Below are 20,212 nucleotides of genomic sequence, written 5' to 3'. Positions count from 1 at the left end.
CCCGCGCGTGCGCAAAAGGGTGAGAGTCGTCACTCGGCCCCGCGAACTAAGTAGTCTCGAGCAAAGTTGCTCTTTCCGTAATCCGCGTGGAGGTCTGCGGCGGGAAAGGTAGCCAGCCGTCGCCGTGATGACGTAGGGGTCTCCCTCTTCGTTTCTCTCCCGCGATTGTTTCTCTCCCCACCTTTTTTTTCACGTGCGTGTTTGCGTCAGAAGGACGTTCGCGCGGCTGATCTGGTTCCCGCCAGCTGCCCTTTCCACAAAACGAAGGGGAGGCTCGTCGGGTCTGGGTCTGGTGAAGCCGGGCTGGCGCGCCGTGAAGTAGAAAAGGGGGAGACCCCCAAATAGAAGGGAGGCGACGGAGACGGCATTTATGCAAAGCGAGGCCCGAGACAGCCTGTGGAGGTAAGAGGGAAGCCGCCGCCATCACTAATGAATAGCCGGGTGGGGGTGGTGGGTCTTTGGGCAGATTCGGAGAGCTGAGGCGATAAGAGGATGGGGGAGTTTCTTCGCGCACCAGGAGCCGGAGCAGCCGGGTTGCTGTGGTTGGGCTGGCACACTGGAGCCTCAGCGACTAAGCCCACTTGTAGCATCGCGGGCAGCGCGAATCCCGCCCGTGTGTGGTGTCTTACACCTGCGAACTCTGAAAATTCTGTTCCCAAGTACAGCACAACCGCAACCGTGTAGACGCAGCCTTTATTATACTAGTTAGGTTGCTGAGAAGGCAGCGGCGTATCTCCATGGTGTTCCGGGAGGCGCGATGAAATGCACCCGCCACACCCTTTCAACCATTGCATAGTCCCCCCTCCTCTTATTTTCTCAGGAGTAGTTATCTTTATCCCCACCACCCCCTCTGACCTTTTTGCTGCTCCAGACCTAAATCTAAACCTTAACCCATCTCATTTTTTTCTCCAATCATGCTCCTTATCCTATATGCCAAATGACTCAAAGGTTAACCACCAGGAGAGTTGCTAGCATACTGACTTCGCTGTTATCTCTTTAGCAGAAACCTGGCATGTAGAATTGAAGCAAATAAGGCTGGTTTCCTTGACATGGAAATGGAGCTGTAGGAAAAGGTTCTTCGTATAGATAATCCCTATCTACTGATAGGCTGCTTCAAACTTTTAGGATCAGGGGCAGCATAGAAAGTGTACATCCTGGCAGCAAGTGTCTTGTGTTCACTTGCTTGCTACTCTGGAACTTCTGAGGCTGCCTTTCAAGCAGATGCACTGTCAGCCTAACTCTAAACCGGCTTGCTGAGAAGTAAATGAACACAGGGGGAGTTAACTGTGTATTTATTGTAGTTTAGATGTAAGTTTGTTCTGCCAGTCAGTATTTTGTTATAGTACTCTTTGATTTTTGTATTGTTAGTGATATTTTAAAGAGATTAGCCCCCATATTTATTGTAAATGTTCCCAACTGCTATAGGTTGAAGGAATAGGAAAAATGGGCACAAGGATATATTGGCACCTGTTCACATCTTTTTCACTCTGATAGTGATTGTGTCTCTTTGACCCCATACCTCAGCAGTGGTGATTATATTACTTGAAAATCCACTTTGCAACTTTGACGATTGTCCTTCCTGACACATTGTTTCCCAAAATGTATATGGAAGTAATCATACCTGTTTTGTAGAATTGAATGTAACTAAAAAGGTGGAGTTTTCTTTTCTTTTGAAATACAGAATAGAATGCTGATATATTTATATTATTCTTTATTAGAATATTGCAAAAATCTATCTACATCTGTGCTACATCTGTGTATCTTTTTATTTAGGATTTTAAGAATAAAAGCCATTTTACAACAAGCGTTTAACTTCAGTTTACTGAAGAATTAAACTTGTAATACTGGTCAACTCAGACACATTTAATATTACAGGATTGGTTTGCTAAAAATTAGCATTCAGTGTTAAAAGTAGTTTATTGCACTAATAGTGTCAAAACTTGAAACCTTGCTAAAACTATTTTAGTGTTATTAAAAAGGAAGAATACTTGGACACCATTGCTAGTAGAGGCTTGGAATATATTAGCAACTATCCACATGTGAACATCAGGACATTAAAGTTTGTTTCACACTTCTGAAATATCTTTTAATGTTTGCGTTTTAATTAAGGTAGTAAATAATATGTGATTAAGCACTGATCTTATTTAAATAGTCATATTATTGTATGAAACAAAGGTTAAAAAGCTTATGCAAACTAAAACAAAAACAAATGCTTTTGACTATGCTAAAAATTAATCCATAATGAATGTTAACAGACTATATATAATAGGAAAGAAGAAATTCTGGAGACCATTAAAAATAAGGTGAGAATAAGCAAAGACTGCAATTACTAGTGTGACCTTAGATATTGGTAGAAGAAACATTCAACAGCTAATATTAAAAGAAATGTTACTGTATTCAATTAGTGGTGCTATAATATATAGCCTTCTCACTGGATAATTGGAGACTGTTTCCACTGATCATTAATTCTATTAAAATTAATTTGGGAAACTAAAGCAACAATGCTTCTTTAAAACACATGTTCTTATAGTGTCCTATATTTACTAAGTTTTGGGAGAAAGTAGTGGATCATATAAATGTGACTGTGACAAAAGCTAAAATTTTCAGAGAACAGTATTCTTCTGAATTACATACCTAGTACATGGAATTTGACAACTGGACAACGTCAGTGGATTCTCTGTGCCCTTCCTATGGCCAAAAGACTGATACTGCAACATTGGAAAGATAAATGTATGGCCCTATTTACTCAGTGGATCAAAGACCTGATTACACTTGCCACCTATGAGAGGATTGCCTATAGATGTAGACTTTGTATGGATAAGTACAATGATATATGGGACTCATTTATACAAAATATAGTAGTTTAGGGGAAAACATGATGGTTATATAATTGTATTAGAAAATATATATGTGTGTATCATATTTGCATTAGATAAACATACATAGACTTGTAATTGTTGTAATGCCATTATATTTCATATTTTTATTTTATTTCTGTTATATTTTTCTTATTTTTAAGGACCTGTTATGTATTTATAATATATGTATGTTTGTGTATTTTTCTGTTTTTTTATCCTTTTTCTGTCATTATTTTAAAAAGCAATACAAATAAATTAAAAAATAATTTGGGAAACTATTTCTTTGGTTTATATGCTGTCCCATTTCCAAAGACTGGGCAGTTTACAATGAATAAAACTAAAATTTAGAAAATCAGTAACAAATGTAACAATGAGGACTCTGATGGGTTACCATTAAGGCAGCAAAATCTTCAGGCATCTCCAAATGCCTCTCTGAAGAGCCATGCTTTTATGTGTCTTTGCAAATATAAATGGAACGTGGTGGTCTTAATATTTGGGGGTGGGTTGATCCAGAGGTAGGGAGCTATCACTGAGGAGGATAGTACAGATGGCATTCCCTCAGATTTGCTACAACTGTTACAATTCATGTAGCATTTGGTTTGATTTGTATATATTTTTTTAAAAACCACATATTCCTAAATTTCTGTATAAAGCTGTTACCTCTTTCCACCATCTCAACAAATTCAGTTATGCTTGAAAATTGGGTAACGCATAAAATATGTCAAATTTATGTCTACTCTGCTGTATTTGTGATGAATTGTCAACATTCAACATTTCTGTCCCATGTAGTCTCCCATGTCCCTTAACGTTCTGGAACAGTTTGGGATTCATGGGGTACTGACATCGCAAATTCCATAGCGAATTAATTATGTCAGTGATATTTGTTTCACTGGGAAGCAGGTACAGATGAATTTAGGCTGCATTTTGAAGTAGGGATAATCACATTTTAGAAAGTCAATATACAGACTTCTTGATTTTAAATCTACTGCCAAGTTTTGGAATAGATGTAACCTATAGTAATCGACGTGTTAACTTTATTTTTTTAAAAAACAGGTCTGTTTAAAGAGTAGTCTTCATTATTTTCAAAGAATCTTTGTATGAAAATATGACTCCGCTAAAAGTACATGGGTCTATTCGCATGCGGAGCATACATACTGGGACTACAAAATGGAAAGAAGGGACATTTGAAATTGTGGATAAAGACAGCAAAGTGATTCTAGTAGTTCACTATAATGCTGGAGGAATTCCAAAGGTATTTCAGGTGAGTTGGAATTTCAGAGGCTTTTTTGTTTGCAGTATCTTAAGATTCGGGTCTTTATGAGTAGCTGTCCTTTTCAAATCCGTTTAGCTGTTACTTGAACTTCCTCAGAGACTCATTTCACTTTTCCAGAACACTAACAGTATTATATTGTGAATTATTCAGTTGTGTATGTTCAGTGGATTTGTATATCAAAGAAAAAAATTACAAAAACTTTAAACTTGTCAGAAAACATTTAAACATTGTATTAAGTATAAGTATTGTGCATTTTTTAATGTGGGCACTAACAATAAAGCAGTTTGATCACTGCTTAATTTCTTTCTAGTTCTGCTGCTGAAAGGCTTTTTGTAGATTCACTGTTTGGGTTCTATTCCTTTATATGCACTCTTTCCATGATAGTTTCAAAATATGTGTGGGATCTCTATTCCAAGACTGGAATCCTTATATTCATATTTATATTGGAGTAAGCCCTACTGAATGAAAAAAACTGAGAAAGATCCAGTTTGCATTATAAAAACATGAGTTTCTGTGTGTGTGTGTATATATATATATATATATATATATATATATATATATATATATAAAAGATGTAAAGTAGGAATTACTTTACATCTACTTTACAAAGTAGGAATTTGGAGGTTAGGTAGCAGTTTTAGAATGAGGAATGGAAATCCCATTTTACATTGCGGTGTCATATGGACAGATGTAAATATTACCCAGTTCCCAGTGATGGTTCATTTCAGAAAAGGCTTTGCCTTTGTAATAAGACTGCATAAAATGTCATTGTGCTTAGAATTTGTGTTTGGAAGCATATAGAGCTTATGACCAGACACAGGCTATGTTACAAGCTTTTGTATATGTATATGGTTTTGCGTATGTCTGTGTGTGTGTGTGTGTGTGTGTGTATGTATGTATGTATGTATATATATATATATATATATGTCGTTTTCATTTATTTTCTTTCTAGCTGAACCATAATATTAAAAATGTAGTTGTGCGACCAAGTAAAGGGAAATTGTATTGCCTGACGATAACACTGAAAGATTCTAGTGTTTTGACTCTTGATAAAATACCATCCAAAGATGCTGATGAAATGAAGCTGTATCTGGAAGCCATTCAAAACAGGATTCAGACAGGTTAGTATAAAACATTAACTTTCTAATTTCTTGGTGGAGGGGAGATAGATAGATAAATAGATAGATAGATAGATAGATAGGTAGATCTGACCTTGTATAATATATGATTTTTGTGAGCAACATCAAGTTTGTGTTTTTCTCAATGATTCTAGTGTTACAGGAAAGGAATTATAGTAACACAATGCATGTATAAATGAAATATGTAAAATTTATTTGCAAGTATGATTTGTTTTTAGCTGTGAAATTATCTCATGGATCTGGCAGTTTTGGAGGAGTTTTAAGCAATAGAGCTATGCAGAAGGATTCTAACAGACAGTTCCCATCTCTTGAAACCCAGGTATTTAACTTGATTTTGTCTTCTTCCTTTTCTTCTTATTCTCTCTCTTCTTTGTGTACTGCAATATGATGTATCAGTCAGAAGCATTACGTATAGCTATGTGCTTTTGAACAATTTGAATCAAGTATAGAGTTTGGTTAAGTGAACACTCATATTGGGCTAAAGGACAGCATTTTTATGTGGCTTAAAATCATTAGAATCTATGATTTCTGGACCCCATTACTAATTTTAAAGTGTGGAAAAACACTACCCCTAATAATGTTTTATGCATTCACGTTCTTCCCTCAGATTTCAGTGATGAAAATAGCAAATTAGAAACCTTTGTTCTTTCTTCTCAGTGACCAATAATCAATATTGGAAACTCCCTCCTAATTCACTCATGGGAGCAAGGGCATTCTTAGAATAAATTGTTTGGGAAGTAGTGGCAAAATTCATTTTTATGAGGATAAGTATGCTGATAAGATTACAGAGCCCATCTTAGCATCTCTGCAGATAACTTCTGGTTTTAGGAGCATGTCTCCCTGCCAAAATTGATGCCTTCAGTAAACAAATGAGGGTGGGGAGAGAGACATTGCAGAAGCGTTATTAATCTTGGTGTTTTTCTATTTGACATTTTCTTCCATTGCTTGGCCATAGTATTCTTTCTGATACAAGCTGTTCCAGAATTTCACAGACTTTTAGGTCAGTCCAGCAGGTTTCTCTACCACAATTAAAACGAAGGCACATCGGACTGATCTGTCATGCATATCAAAGGCTATTTCTGTCTTTTTTGTAATAGAGAATCTTAGCGTTCTGTCTTTCTGCCTCAAACTTTTACGCCAAAGTGAGAATAAATAGCACGATGCGTAGGGAATTGAATATCTGCCTTAATACCAGAATCGCTATTTGTGGTAATTATCCAAGGCAAGAAGGTTTTGAATTCACCTGGAGTAGGTTGATATTTCAGCTTCACCTTGGTGATTTTCTATTCTGGAAATTATCAGGGCCAACGCAGCGGAAAGAACAGCCCCATTAGTGATCTTTTACATAAATATTTCCTTGAAAGACATTTATAAGGCTACTGACTAGATGGTTTCTTCACCATAAAATCAATACATTTGCTCTGCCAATGGCACTTTTTGGCAGGAAAATACAGGTTTCCCCAGCTTTATGTGAATTCACTATTATGCAACTGATCATTTTTATACATTACTATGCCACTGATCATCCTCACTTTATGCATACAGGTAGTCATTTGCGGTGAAGTCTGAAAACATGTTAAGATTTCTTCCTGCTAAAATTACTTGAACGTTTTCCCTCACTCATGCATTTACCATCATGTTGTGGCTGTTCTAGTTGTGCATCCTGTCTCCTACTTACTTTCATACATACGGTAGCTACTACTGTTACTGTGGGGCCAAAATGGCCATCAACATGTTATCCTTTTCCTTTTGATTAAGGGGTTGGACCTCTCTAACACTAGAAATAAAGTTGGGTGAACTATGTTGCACCAAGGCTGGTGAATGATTGTCACTCCTAGGATGCACATTCAGTCTGGGAGAATCTACTGTGCACAACATAGCAAATAATGTTAATAAAATTCATAGCACTATGATGCATTCTCTATTTTTGTCTGCCATGGTAACCACATGCATTAAAATTAGCTGTAGAAAAGATGGAATGTTTCACTGTATACAGAACACAAGGAAGAAAATATGTTTGAGTAACATAGTGCTTAAAAATAAGACCCTAAAAATTTATAAGCATATTTGTCAATGCACTTGGGTGATAAAATTTAACACCATGCCCTGCAGTCCTCTTGGTCCCACTGACTGAGTGTCTCACTTTATGTAGATTCGCTTATGTGAAGTTTTTGGGGAATATCACCCTAGCATAAAGTGAGGGAAGTTGTGCTATATTACCTACCCCAGAATTGTGAAGTCTTTTTTCTCCCCAGAATGATGAAGATAATGTATATTCTTTCACAGTTTTATAACAAGAACAGAAGATCACATTTAACATGAATATTCCTTTTCCTTGGACATAGGAAGACTTCTTTCTCTATCCAGTTTGGAAATGTAGCTTCCAGAAGCAAAACAGAGGTTCCTCTCCTCTTGTGTTTGATACTGTGTTCCCTTTTTCTTGAGCTTCAGATCAGTTTGGAATGCCACGGGAATGTGTTTTCAAAAGTTGTTTAACATTTTTGTTTGGGTTGCTGATGGTCTCTCATGGTGGGGAAAAGCCTTCTTATTCTAACAGTTGAGACTGGAAATAAGTACTGCATCCAATAAATGAAGGGTGGGGTAACTTTAGGATGTAAATCCATCTCCAAGGAGAAGGAACACTCAGAGTAATTCCAGTGTTCCGTTTTAGGCTACTGTTCTTACAGAATATGTATTGCTTCTGAGTCTGTAGCTCTTACGGCCTAATCCATGTTAGGACTTAGAGGCTTATTGTGATTGAATCCCAGCATTTATGTCTTATCCAGACATGAACGGTAAGAAGCTTTATGCAAGAATTTCTGAAAACTACATTGTGATCTGTTTTTCAGTTTACAAAGTAGGCATTTAGTAAACAAATTAACAGGGAGTACAATAGAATAAGATTAAAGCAGCTTCCCCCTTGTTTAAAGTCACGTTCTTCAAACACATTTAGTTTTTGTTCTTATGCAGTGCACATACAACATTCAAGCCCACCAGAAGGGGCTTCTAACATGTAATTCGGTTTTGCCAGGTAGCAGATAGACTTACAGGAAGTATTCAGTTCTCTAGCAAGCTGAAATCTTGTGGATAAACTCTTGACTTCAGTTTAATTATGGTAGTTTGAAGTAAGACTGCTGCAGCAATGAAAGTCATGACTGTTAACTAATTTCACCTAAAGATAGAGAAAAAAGGAACTCGTGTTTACTAAAAATGGAAAATAAGGAGGTTTTAGGAAATAATTAGGATGGATGGAATTGATAGGCTTAAGAATATTAGCATAACAGTGTTTGGAACAGAACAACTAGTCTGTTCTCATTGATTTGTGGATAATTTCAAAGTATAGTTGCATGCAGATTAAGTTTTAATTGAAGTCAAGAGCAAAATGCTACAACTGTGTGTCGGCATATTCCAGAACAGTGTTAGCTAGAATCAGCCAAATAGGTTTCTCTAGACAGCAAAATTAATAGTAGTGATGGAGAGGCTAAGTTGAGGTGAAAACTATTGTATCCAATTGTCAGAGCTTTCCCAAAGTTTTAGTAGCAGTTATTCATAGGTGTGGCTTTCTGGTTTGACCATGAAAACCATTCATTTCAGGATCATTAAAATGATTGGGCTTAGCGGATGTGTTATTGAGAGGGAAGATCACTGTCTAGTGAAGCAGACAAATAGATCAAGGTCAGAAACGAGTTTCAGATCAGGAAACGGAATGGGGAATATAATAAGGCAATGATAATACTAAATAGGATCACAACGAATTGAATGTACTTCAATTTGATTTCTAGAATCAAATCAATTAAGGCAGGAAAGGTTAACACAAGAATTGTCCAAAGGTGGCTGCCTACAAGTGGCCAGATTCAAGAGATATGAAATAGAACTTAATTATGGTGGACTGTGTCCAGGATTCTCAGGACAAAAAATACAGAGGCATTTCCTGCTCATTGAAAAAAAAGTGTTTTAACTTTTTAACTACTCACCTGTATGTTTAACAAAACATAACCTGTTACTAACAATAAGGGTGAGTCTGTTAGAATGGTGGTATATTATTATATACCCCACCTCAAGCTCTGGTATTGGTCAGTAAATTTTCAGCATATTTACTAGGAGGGTAAAAATGTTAACTGTTACTCCTGGTGATTACATGTCCATGTCCGTATTGTCTTCTTGGCAACAACATGAAAGTGGGTTTCCATTGCTTTCCTGTGGAGTGCTTTTTCAATTTCCCAATCTAGCCTGTGACCCTGGGATTTATAGTGGTTGCCCCGCCACATGCTAACTAGTCAAACCCTGCTTAACCTTCTAGGTGTTACCACTTGTGTTGAACTTAACAGAAAGGTGTTTTTTCATACAAGATGAAACATACTTTTATGTCTCAAACATGTCCTCATTGATTTAACTAGTAAACAAGGAGCTGAGCCTCTCTTTAAATAACATAGAGGGGCAATAGTAATTAAGGTCTTTTATTTTCTATAGTTCTAAGCAACTTTTTCCACCTTGTTCAGATGAAAATGCAAGCAAATGAGACAAATGTTAAGCAAATTACTCCTCTGTAACAAAACACTGATTTGTGCAAATTAATCTAGATGCATTATTGGGGTATGACTTCTAGTAATCCTGATTTTTACTTTTTGATATGAGTCTGTGATAGACATAGTATATTGTAGGGTGTGCAAAACATTTCAAATTTGAGTGGTCAGCTGTATCATTTTCAGAATGTGCTGTTTCAGTCATCTTGAAGTGTTTTTGACACTTTTTAAAACTATTGGATCAAAACTGGGCACCTCAGATTTGAAATAGTTCACTTCAAAGTATTTTGCACGCCACTAGTATGTTGAACTGATTTTAGCATTTTCTCTTTGATTTTCTAGACTCCTAGAAGAGTGATTGTAGAAAATAAAGATGAAGCTCCATTTCGTAAAGTATTGGGCAGCCCAGGAAGAGCATCAATTAGGAATTCTCCAGTAACTGGAATGTCTTTCAGCAGGGTCAATATTTCAGCTACTGCTGCTTCCACACCTCATAGAACAGGACTGTTAGAAAACCGGTATGGAAACTTTGATGGCAGCATGACTTTCAGTATTCATGACTGAAATAGGAACAGGTTGTAAAAGTGTATTAACAAATTGCTTTTCAGGTGAATGGTAATTTGATTTTATGTACGAGTGAAATGTCTAGAAAATATGTGAAAATGTAGTGAAGTGTTTAAACTTTTTTATTTTTACTTTTCAAAGTTAAAAGTCTTTGATGCTCCTTGAAAAATATCTTAAACATGAAGAGGATAGGATTCTTTTCTTGTGGATTGAACAAATGTTTATTTTTCCTTTATGAAATAGTGAAAGGCGGAAAAGGACACCACCTGTGGTTGAGATGAATGAAGATTATCCTAAAGAAAATGATTCATCAAGGTGTGCTTTTGCTGTTTCTGTTTATTTTTTTCTAAGTTCTGTTTCTTCAGTTTTTCTCTGTAGTTTCAGTATCAGTTTTTTTTTTGTTATTCCTAACTTTTAAAATCAGAATAATATTTCAGGGAAAAAATCCCCGTTAGTATCAGTTCACTTAAGAACTGTAAGAATTTGGTAATATGGATTGAACATGTATATATGTTTGTATGTACATTTTGTGTGTACTTCAGTGTGCTAGCTAAAGGTGAGCTTTCCCATTCTGTGCTAACTAAATTAATTATTTGAAAGAGGCAGATTTATATTGAAGCAATGTTTAGATGTGTTTTTTTTAGTATGTTTGAAAGTTTTAGGGAACCATTTGTGAATGCAGGTAAATATGAACTTAAGAGCTAGTATATAATGTTGAAATAGCATAGAGTTTTTTTACAATAATATAACTAAGGTTACATGTATTTATCTATAGTAATAACAAAGCCATGACTGATCCAGCACGGAAATTCTTACACAGCAGTAGGGAGAAGCAGCTGAATTTGAAACAGGCTGAGGAGAACAGGACATCAGGTAAAGCAATAATACTGTTTTTGATAATGCTTAGTTGGTTTTCTAAGAATTTTTTTTTAAAAAATTGGTAGAATTACTTTGGATTTGGTTTACTAATTACAAAATTGGCAGAAATTAAAATGAATTATATATACTAGTTCAGAATAAAAAGGCCCACATCAGTTTTATCTTTAGAACCACTCAGAGTCACTGGGAATCGGGCAGCATATAAATTATAATGATTATAACAACAACAACAGAGCATGTTGATTCATACCCGGTGGCAAATTAGTCTGCAAATTATTTTTGCCTCTCAATTTTAATAAGATATGGTGTCAGTAGAAAGTAAAGTTCCCCACCTTCCCCTCAGTAGTTAATCTGGAATCAGGCATTCTGTACTTAAATGGAAATTTAGGAGGTTGCAGTTTAATGTTTTTTTCACGCTATATAATACTTTCAGTGAAAAGTGAGTCTAAAATTAGCCATTTTACAGAAAATGGAGTCACAGAATAGATGCTTGATGAAAGATGCAAGTTGAAGAGAGCATGCCTCTGCTGTTTGACTTCAGCTTCCAAATCAGGAAAGTGTTCCCTGCGTATACTCTACTGCAGGAATTTTCAGACTTTTTCAGGCCACATAACTTGTTAGTTAAAAAATATTCCCAGAATCTGATCAAGAGGCAAAGTTCTAGCAATTAAAATTGGTTGTGCTCAAGTGAACCTTTTTTCTCCTTTGTTTCTCATGAAATCCCATCAAGTTCTTGCAGAACTCGAGGATTCTGCCAACACAGTTTGAAAAACCCTATTGTAATATATTATATGAACGTCCTACCTTAGAGAAAATTTTAAAGATGTTGCATGTAAAATATTTAATGCATTTCTTTATCCATATATACCTCATTACCCAATATAATCCTGATGTCTGAAGCAAATGACCAGATAACAAATCCTAGTGAAGATGAGGTATAACATGATAATTAGTAAAAGGAAATAGGGTTTACAACCAATACGACTGGTCAAGGGATAGAATTTTGAGAAATAAGGTATGTGTAAAATAAATCCCAGTATTTCAGTTTTGTTGAGAGCTGTCTCTGCCTTGCTTAGCAAATGCACTCAGTCCAGAATTTCAGATGTATCAAGCTTCTGATAGAACTTGATATGTTCTGATTATACTAGGATTCTGTATCTCATCTGAAGTACTGAACGTTTGTATGTGTGATATTGTTGGCCTGTTAAGACAGTTTTTACAAAAAGTTGTATCTGTATCCTTTCCAGGGCTTTTGCCTTTACAGTCATCTTCATTTTATGGTAGCAGATCTTCTACAAAGGATTATTCAGCTAGTAATTCTAATTTGGACAGGTAGGTATCAAAAAGAGCTACTCTCCTTTAGAATGCTTTATCATCAGAATGTTGAATTCATCAAAGAATCCATGTGTTTTTCTGTGAAATCACCTTGTATTACTGTTTGTCAAGATAGTAACACCAAAACTGACTATTTCTCATTCCTTTGTGCCCAGAAGTGAGCTTATTTAATTAGCTTAGGTCACTTGAAGCCATTCCAAGTACTGTATAAAAAGTACAGATGTGCAGTCTCAGCAGGTGCCAGCACCTGGCTAGTCTTGTCTGGGCTTAGAAGCTAAGTAGTGTTGGCCTAGTATTTGGATATAAAACCTTAGGGGAATAATGAGAGTTGTAGGCCAGATTGGGAAGTTTGTGTGTATCTCCTAGAAAAACACAACAGCAAATCTTTTCTGTGTTGCTGCTGTCAAGACAACAACATGGTTACATCTAGATAGACACCAGGAATCAAGTGCAACTTGAGGGTGTCTTTATGGATATTTGGACCTACCAGGGGCTAGTCACCCAGCTTTTGCTGTGTGGTACCATAAGCTTCCCCACCTGAAATGAACATACAGGTTAAATAAGTCCTACCTGAAGAAGGTCTCAAAGGTACTTTGGTGCCAAGCCATGTAGGGTTTTAAAGATTAAAACCAGCATGTTGAATCGCATTCAGAAACCTATTGGCAACAGATGCAGCATCCACAATGTCACCTGGCTGAGGCAACTCTTACCTCTGTCCCCCAGCACGGACAACATCATTTTGTACCAGTTGCACCTTCCAGATGATCTTCAAAAGCAGTGCCATGTACAGCTTAGAGCAATAGTACACACTAGTGGTGACAGGGTATAAGTCACTGTCACCATGTCCTTTTGCTTCAGGTAGGGAAGAAGCTGGCCAAAAGCTTCCTTGGCCAGGACATCCACCTGTGCATTTAGCAGTAACTGGAATCTAGGACTCCCAAGTCACAGAACTGTTCCTTTGGGGGAATACTGTCCCATCCAGAGATACAGCTGGACCTAACAGTGAACTCCGCAATTTCTGTACAAACAGCTACTCGCTAGGTCAATCTCAGTCTGTTTTGTTCCCCACAAGCCTTCAGATACAGGATCATGATTTCTATGGCACTTCCAGCCCAGCTCTCAGCAAACAATTAGGAGACATACCCTTTGGGCTGCCAGTCAAACACTGTACTGCATTCTTCCAATCTGTGTATTCTTGTTGGTATAATGTGCTCTATTATCCAGTCCTTCCTCTTTAGGCCTTTGTCCAGTCTTCTCTTCCAAATGCAAGCAATACAGTCTCTTAACTATGGCCAGTCCATCTTATCCTTCTGCACCAAACCATTTCATCACAACTCCTGCTGCTCCTTCTCAAATTTCCTCCATCTCACTTATCTAATTTCCCTCTCCCTTCCATTCTCTGACTGTGAACATTCAGCTTTCTCTCCACTTATCAGTCCTGTGATTGTCTGCAGCACTATGTGGCCCTGAATGTAGGTGGCACTACCATCAAATTGTTAAGTTTCCTCTGATCTCACTCATCAAACCAAAATTGGGCCATCTGACTCCGTTGTCTAACATCCAGATCCATTGTGTCCACCTTGGCAGTTTTAAACTTGGGAAAAAGTTTCTGGAGTGTAATCATCAGCCTACTGTTCCAAAGAAAAGTTTTGGTGCCCCTCTTGGGTGATTGTGATTGTCAGTTAAAACTCCAGCATGTCATTAGCTCTTAGTTGAGCATAGCTGAAAAACCTGGTGAGTGCTTTATACAAGAAATGTATGGTTCAGATTGGTTTGTGAATGCCATCTGACACTTAATATAAAGAGGTGTACCTCTAGAAAAGAAAAACTTTAAAAGCTGAAAAAACTTGTTGGGGAAAGTGCTACTGACTATAGTTTAGAGATGTGCGGGGAATTGCAAATAGTATCATGCTGGATCTTATGTAGCTGTAACCAGGAATAAAATAAAGCAGCTGCAATATTCATTACTAAAGCTAGCCCGAACGATAGGTAAGTATGCTGTTCAAACATTTGTGCTGGCTGAATATCCAAAATGGTAACTGAATTTTATATCTGATTATTCATCTCAGGATAGGAATAGTTTCAACAATATAAGTAACAATGTAGATGCATAATATTTTAAGTATATGTATTTCAAATGGCATTTATTCCCAGATTTGAAATATTGGTCATCCCTTCACAGAAACCATGCAAATAAAAATTAAACAGAGTTTATTTCTGCTTAAGCCTATATATTAACAGAAAAAAAGGGGGGAACTTTACTGCTGTAGGCAAGAATAGACCATACGTGTGATTTATAGAGACTCCTTAGAATATTAAACGCTACGTAGTATCGTATTTACCTGGAAGACGATACTGAATTCAAAACAGTGTCACCGCCAATCAAGAATCATTACACAAAAAAACTTTATCTGCTTCCCTCATTACATTATTGACATTTGAAGATGGCCCCTGTTACAGGTAAATTATTTGGATGGAAATAAAATTAATTCACCTTTAAAGTAAGCACAATCTCTCTCTTTTAATGCATTGACCTTTCTCTAAGTAGGTTTCATCTTTGCTTATAATCTAACAATAATAGTGGTCAGTTTTGTCATCTTTGAGAAATACTTGTTTTATCTGTCTTGTTTTATAGGTCTAATGTATTGAATCCTTCTGCTAAAAGAAGCTTAGGCTTTCTTTCTCAGCCAGCACCTCTTTCTGTCAAAAGACTGAGATCTAATCAGGATTACATGGGATGGAACAAGCCTCGAGTCCCTCTTTCCACTCATCCACAACAGCAGTTACAAGGGTTGGTTTTTGTACTTTCAGCATTATGTACATGTACTAAATTAACTGTTGAGGAAATAGAAACACAAGATTTCTCAGCATTTTCTGTAATCAGTTATTTATTTCAATATCCTTTCTATAGTACTTGATTTCCAGGAAGTGCTTTTTGCTTTCCTCCTTGTTCTGTATGTTTAACAATCTTCTGAGGAAGAGTTGTCATTTACATATTCCACATACTGTTACACTTGTTTAAGAATAGTTCTTAATATTATGGGTTGTTAAGGTAATGAGTAGGAAAGGAGCAAAGTTACAGCACTTAGCTTAAGCACAAATACACTGTTAGAATTTTAATGTCTTCTCAAATGAGTTTTCCTTCGTTTTCATTTCTTATAAATAAAATGTATAAATAAATAGTCGTAATTAGGATTGCTAGGCAGTGACTTTTAATCCGTGCCAGATACATTTTCCCCTTACTCACTTTTTGTTAGCTTTTTTCTATTCAGTTTTCCCTTTCTGTACCAGTGGGCTAGCGTACTCTTCCTACTGTCTCCCTTTCCCCAAGTTCTGGGTGGGCAAAACGAGAATTTTAAACCTGGCTGTTCCAAGGTCTGCTCTAGAACACCTGCTTGTCTGCTTCTCCCACTGCAGCTTTGCTGCTGACAGTATTACGGTCATCTACAGAACGACGGGGAGAGCTACAGTATTCCATGGTCTTTGGTCTATTGCCCCAGGGACCATTCAGCTATGTCTTAAAGGAAGCTCTATTTAACATTTTCTCTCAGTGTGCTGTCTAGCATACTGTTGTCGTTTAGTTAACCCATTGCAGATTTTCTGAGGAGGCATGATGTACTCTATAGCAAATCATATTTATGCTACCAGTGTTCCAGTTTGATTGTAGCGTCTTGTTCTTCACAGATTTACCAACTTAGGAAACACCTGTTACATGAATGCTATTTTACAGTCTTTATTTTCAATTCAGTCATTTGCTAATGATCTTTTGAAGCAAAGTATCCCGTGGAAAAAAGTTCCATTCAATGCACTGATCAGGTAAGCATCAGTTTGGGGGGCAAATATATTTTATGAATCCAGTCTCAAAAGAGGCATCAAAATTGTTTATGCAATTTATAACTTTGTTAAAATGTATGAATGTACATTGTCCTTCCTAGAAATATAATTTGGCAATTGTAAAAGTAAATGGAAATGTATTTCCTTTATATATAATACAGCTCCACAAATTAAACAGTGATTCAAAATGAGATGGTGAGATGAAAATACAAGAATGTTTATCATTCAATATTGTGACATTCCCTGAATAGAGATGTTCCTGTTTCAGGTTTTGTTTTTTAAATTTTTTAGTAACGCTCCAAAGGGAAAACGTTGGATTTCCTGAAACCAAATTGTTTTGTTATAAAATCCCTGCTGCTTTTGATCGTTTAAAACTGAACGTTGTAAAACTATAAAGGCAATTCCTTGGATGTTACAGATAGTATTGATCAAGAACAGGATTTTGAGCTTTTTGTTGGTATATTATTTGTTTCCAGTCTTTCATGTATTTCTGTGTTAGGAACTGAGTGGAAGCTGAATCTAACGCCATATATGATTTTGAGTGCACTTTTTGCCTCATATTGCCAATACCAGACCTATTAGGAAATGCACATGATTTCACTGTATTCATACATGTTTTATGTTGCTCCTTTAATTAGTAAATGCGGAAATGGTGCATCCCTGCAGTGTGTAATGTACAATTTGTTTTTAAATTCAATTTGTATTGTTTTTAATTCCAATTACATATTGGGGAGTTGTACTCTGCTTAGAATTGGCTGATTGGAGGAGCCTATAAGACCTGGATATAAGAAAGAAAGGAGGCAAGCAAGCATTTTTCATTATGTGGAGAAGGACATGCCAAAGCTTACATATAACATTCCTATATAATGAGTGACTTGAGTTTTTATCGTTTTTGTGTTCTATCTTGCTAATAAACATATTGAATCTTACATAAATAGGTTTTTAAATACTGGTAAAATAATGGGGAGTAAAATTACTTGTTTTTCAGCATGTTTGCATCACAGAAAGCATGTTGCATTCATGAGATCACATTTCGGGGTAAGATAGCAAGCAAACGTAGTGAAATTTGGAAGATATTTTTATCATTAAACATTACTTAGGGTTACCAGATACCTTAACAGGCAAAGGAGGACATGGTTAATTGGGAAGGAGGACAAATGGGGAAAGGAGGAGGACATGCTGTTTAACTTTCTAGGCATCCATGACAAAAATTACAGTGAAAAGCTGCAAAAAAAAAAGTACTTAGGCCTACATGTACAGTATATGAAATTACTTTTCCTAGCATCAGAAAAGGTGAAAGGTCTCCTGTGCAAGCACCGAGTTGGGGGGACGCCACTTTCGTGACATTTTCTTGGCAGACTATAGAGGGGGGTGGTTTGCCATTGCCTTCCCCAGTCGTCACCTTCCCCAGCAAGCTGGGTACTCATTTTACTGACCTCGGAAGGATGGAAGGCTAAGTCGACCTGAGCTGGCTACCCGAGAATCCAGCTTCCGCTGGGATTGAACTCTTTCGGTTGCAATACTGCTGCCTACCACTCTGCACCACAGGAGGCTGCTAAGGTGAAAGGTGAAAGACTGATTTTTCACTCAAGAATGTGCTAGAGCTGGTTAGGAGGCAAAAGCCTTCAATGTAACTGGTTATGGTCTTGTCAATTATAGGCAGCAGTGCAATCCAGCCAGAGGGTACTAATCAACTAATTAAGATCACAGAGCTGAGCTTGTTAACTTGTGGTCAGCATTTATTAGGGAACGTGAGAGAAAAGTGCTCAGGAAGAGATGGCTTATAGATACTCAGAAAGCCACAATATTTTATTTATTTATTTAGATTTTTTTATCCTGCCTTTCTTTCTTTTATAAGCAGCTCAAGGTGGGGAACATACCTAATACTCCTTCCTACTACTATTTCCCTCACCACAACAACCCTATGAGGTGAGTTGGGCTGAGAGAGGGTGACTGGCCTAAGGTCACCCAGCTGGCTCTTCATGACTAAGGCGAGACTAGAACTCTCAGACTCCTGGTTTCTAGCCTGGAGCCTTAACTGGTAGACCAAACTGGCTCTGCCTGCCAGAGAGAGAGGACAAAAAGGACATGTCCTCCTTTTTGCCAGATATCTGGTAACCCTAACATTGCTGGACTGCTTTTTAATGTCAAAACACTGTCGCATAATTTTTCTAGACGATTTACCAATTTACTTGCTAAAAAAGATGCATGTAGCCCTGAAGTAAAGAAAGAACTACTCAAGAAGGTGAAAAATTCAATTTCAGCTACGGCAGAGAGATTCTCTGGCTATATGCAAAATGTAAGTATCATACATTGAAGTAGCTAAGTAATCTTGTTTGGGAAAAGAGCCAGAAAAAAATGTATATATAGTAGTTGTTAGATGGCCATCCTAAAAGTTCGTTCTTTGGGACTTGATTTTTGATGGAAATCTTTCTTGGAAAGCTTACTTGCAACTATAAAATTAGAGTAGTAAAACAGTTACCCATTATCTGTTGTAAGTGCAACCAATTAGTTGATTGTGTTACTAACTTTTTTTCAGCCAAGGTTATTGCTCAGATACTGTACGGGGCAAAATTTTGAGAAAACTTTAGAGACTCATCAGAATAAATTTCTGAGAAAATTAATAGAACTTCCCTATTGCAAATCTTGTAGGAAGGGAGCTGTGCTAGTCTATGTAGCCCAAAATCAGAAAGAATCTGGTAGCATCTTTTAAGATTAATGCATTTTATTACAAGGCTTCAGCTCACTTCATCAGATGTGTGAGTGGGTTAATTGATCTGGGATTTAAATACATAGAGTGAGGGAGTAGGGAAGGGAAGACTGGATGGTTATGCCGATGAAGATTCCATGGTGGACAAGTTCTGTATCAGTTAACCATTATAATATGTTAAAAACTTGTGTTTGTTCAGAAATCTATTGATATATACAGTATAAGTTCAGTCGTCTCACACTCAGTTGTGCTGACCTAATTTTTTGTTCCAAAACTGCTACTTTGAGGTTTGTATTAGAATGTCCCAGAAGGTTAAAATGCTATCTCAGAAGGTCTGAACAAACACATGGGTTTTAGCTGTTAATTGGTAAAGTATTAGTAATCTGTCCCCCATGGAATCTTCGTCTCCACTGTATACCTGCAGCTTTTCCTGCAGAACTGGGGCTAACATTTATCATAGCTAGTGTTCTTATAAAGTACATAAAATTTTGTCACAGTTTGAGTAGTACTTAAGATGTTGGTCTCCCCAGTGACCTTGGATTTGACAACTGAGAGGTGCTGGGTAGGTGCAGCATTGGAGAAGAAGGGCAACCTCAAAAGCATTTTTGACAAAATGATTGTTCTTGCCCTGAGGCATTATATTTACAGTCGTCATACAGGTGAAGATAAGGCTGATAGCTGATTCTCATTTCTTGAGATGTTATTGTTCAGTAAAGGAGAATGTAGCCTATTTCCAGTTTCTCTATTTTCCTTGACTATGTTGTCCTTGCACTGAACTAAGATTTCAGACCATGCTCTCTGCTCTTGTAAGAAATCCTTTGGAAGAATATCTTTGCAAATATGGTTGTATTTGTGTAGAATATACCATTCATTGTCTGCTACACTGTCCCTTGCATAAGGATTTAAAAAGGGAAAGGTTTCTGCCTAATGCTTAAAGCAGCATTGAAATTACGTACAAACACACTCAGTTATAACTGATGAAATTTTGAAAGACTTCTCCCTGCATATTAATTACCTAGCTGGTAACATTGTTTGTTCAATTCACAAGGAAACTTCACAGTTGGCTTTTTTTAAATTAGTTTTATTTGCATTTAGCC

The 20,212-nt window shown here is 36.9% G+C and overlaps 1 protein-coding gene across 3 annotated transcripts in view; it reads left to right on the top strand.

The window, feature by feature from the left end:
- Positions 1 to 38: 38 nt before the first annotated feature.
- Positions 39 to 20,212, top strand: part of USP37 (ubiquitin specific peptidase 37) — a 38,992-nt gene continuing 18,818 nt past the window's right edge. For 2 of the 3 annotated variants that reach the window (XM_063288880.1, XM_063288879.1), the window contains exons 1-11: positions 39 to 402; positions 3,912 to 4,119; positions 5,084 to 5,252; positions 5,489 to 5,589; positions 10,136 to 10,311; positions 10,601 to 10,672; positions 11,133 to 11,230; positions 12,484 to 12,568; positions 15,207 to 15,362; positions 16,256 to 16,387; positions 18,581 to 18,704. In XM_063288880.1, the coding sequence (XP_063144950.1) occupies positions 3,964 to 4,119; positions 5,084 to 5,252; positions 5,489 to 5,589; positions 10,136 to 10,311; positions 10,601 to 10,672; positions 11,133 to 11,230; positions 12,484 to 12,568; positions 15,207 to 15,362; positions 16,256 to 16,387; positions 18,581 to 18,704 (1,269 nt within the window). In that variant the 5' untranslated portion in view covers positions 39 to 402; positions 3,912 to 3,963. Of the gene's footprint in view, positions 403 to 3,911; positions 4,120 to 5,083; positions 5,253 to 5,488; positions 5,590 to 6,877; positions 6,962 to 10,135; positions 10,312 to 10,600; positions 10,673 to 11,132; positions 11,231 to 12,483; positions 12,569 to 15,206; positions 15,363 to 16,255; positions 16,388 to 18,580; positions 18,705 to 20,212 lie in introns of those variants that run through there. The other variant, XM_063288881.1, reaches the window with a different exon arrangement.

This window comes from Candoia aspera, chromosome 1, assembly GCF_035149785.1.
Source record: "Candoia aspera isolate rCanAsp1 chromosome 1, rCanAsp1.hap2, whole genome shotgun sequence".
Classification (NCBI taxonomy): Eukaryota; Metazoa; Chordata; class Lepidosauria; order Squamata; family Boidae; genus Candoia; species Candoia aspera.
The sequence above is the reverse complement of the archived record's forward strand: the minus strand, read 5'-3'. Positions and strand labels throughout refer to the sequence as shown.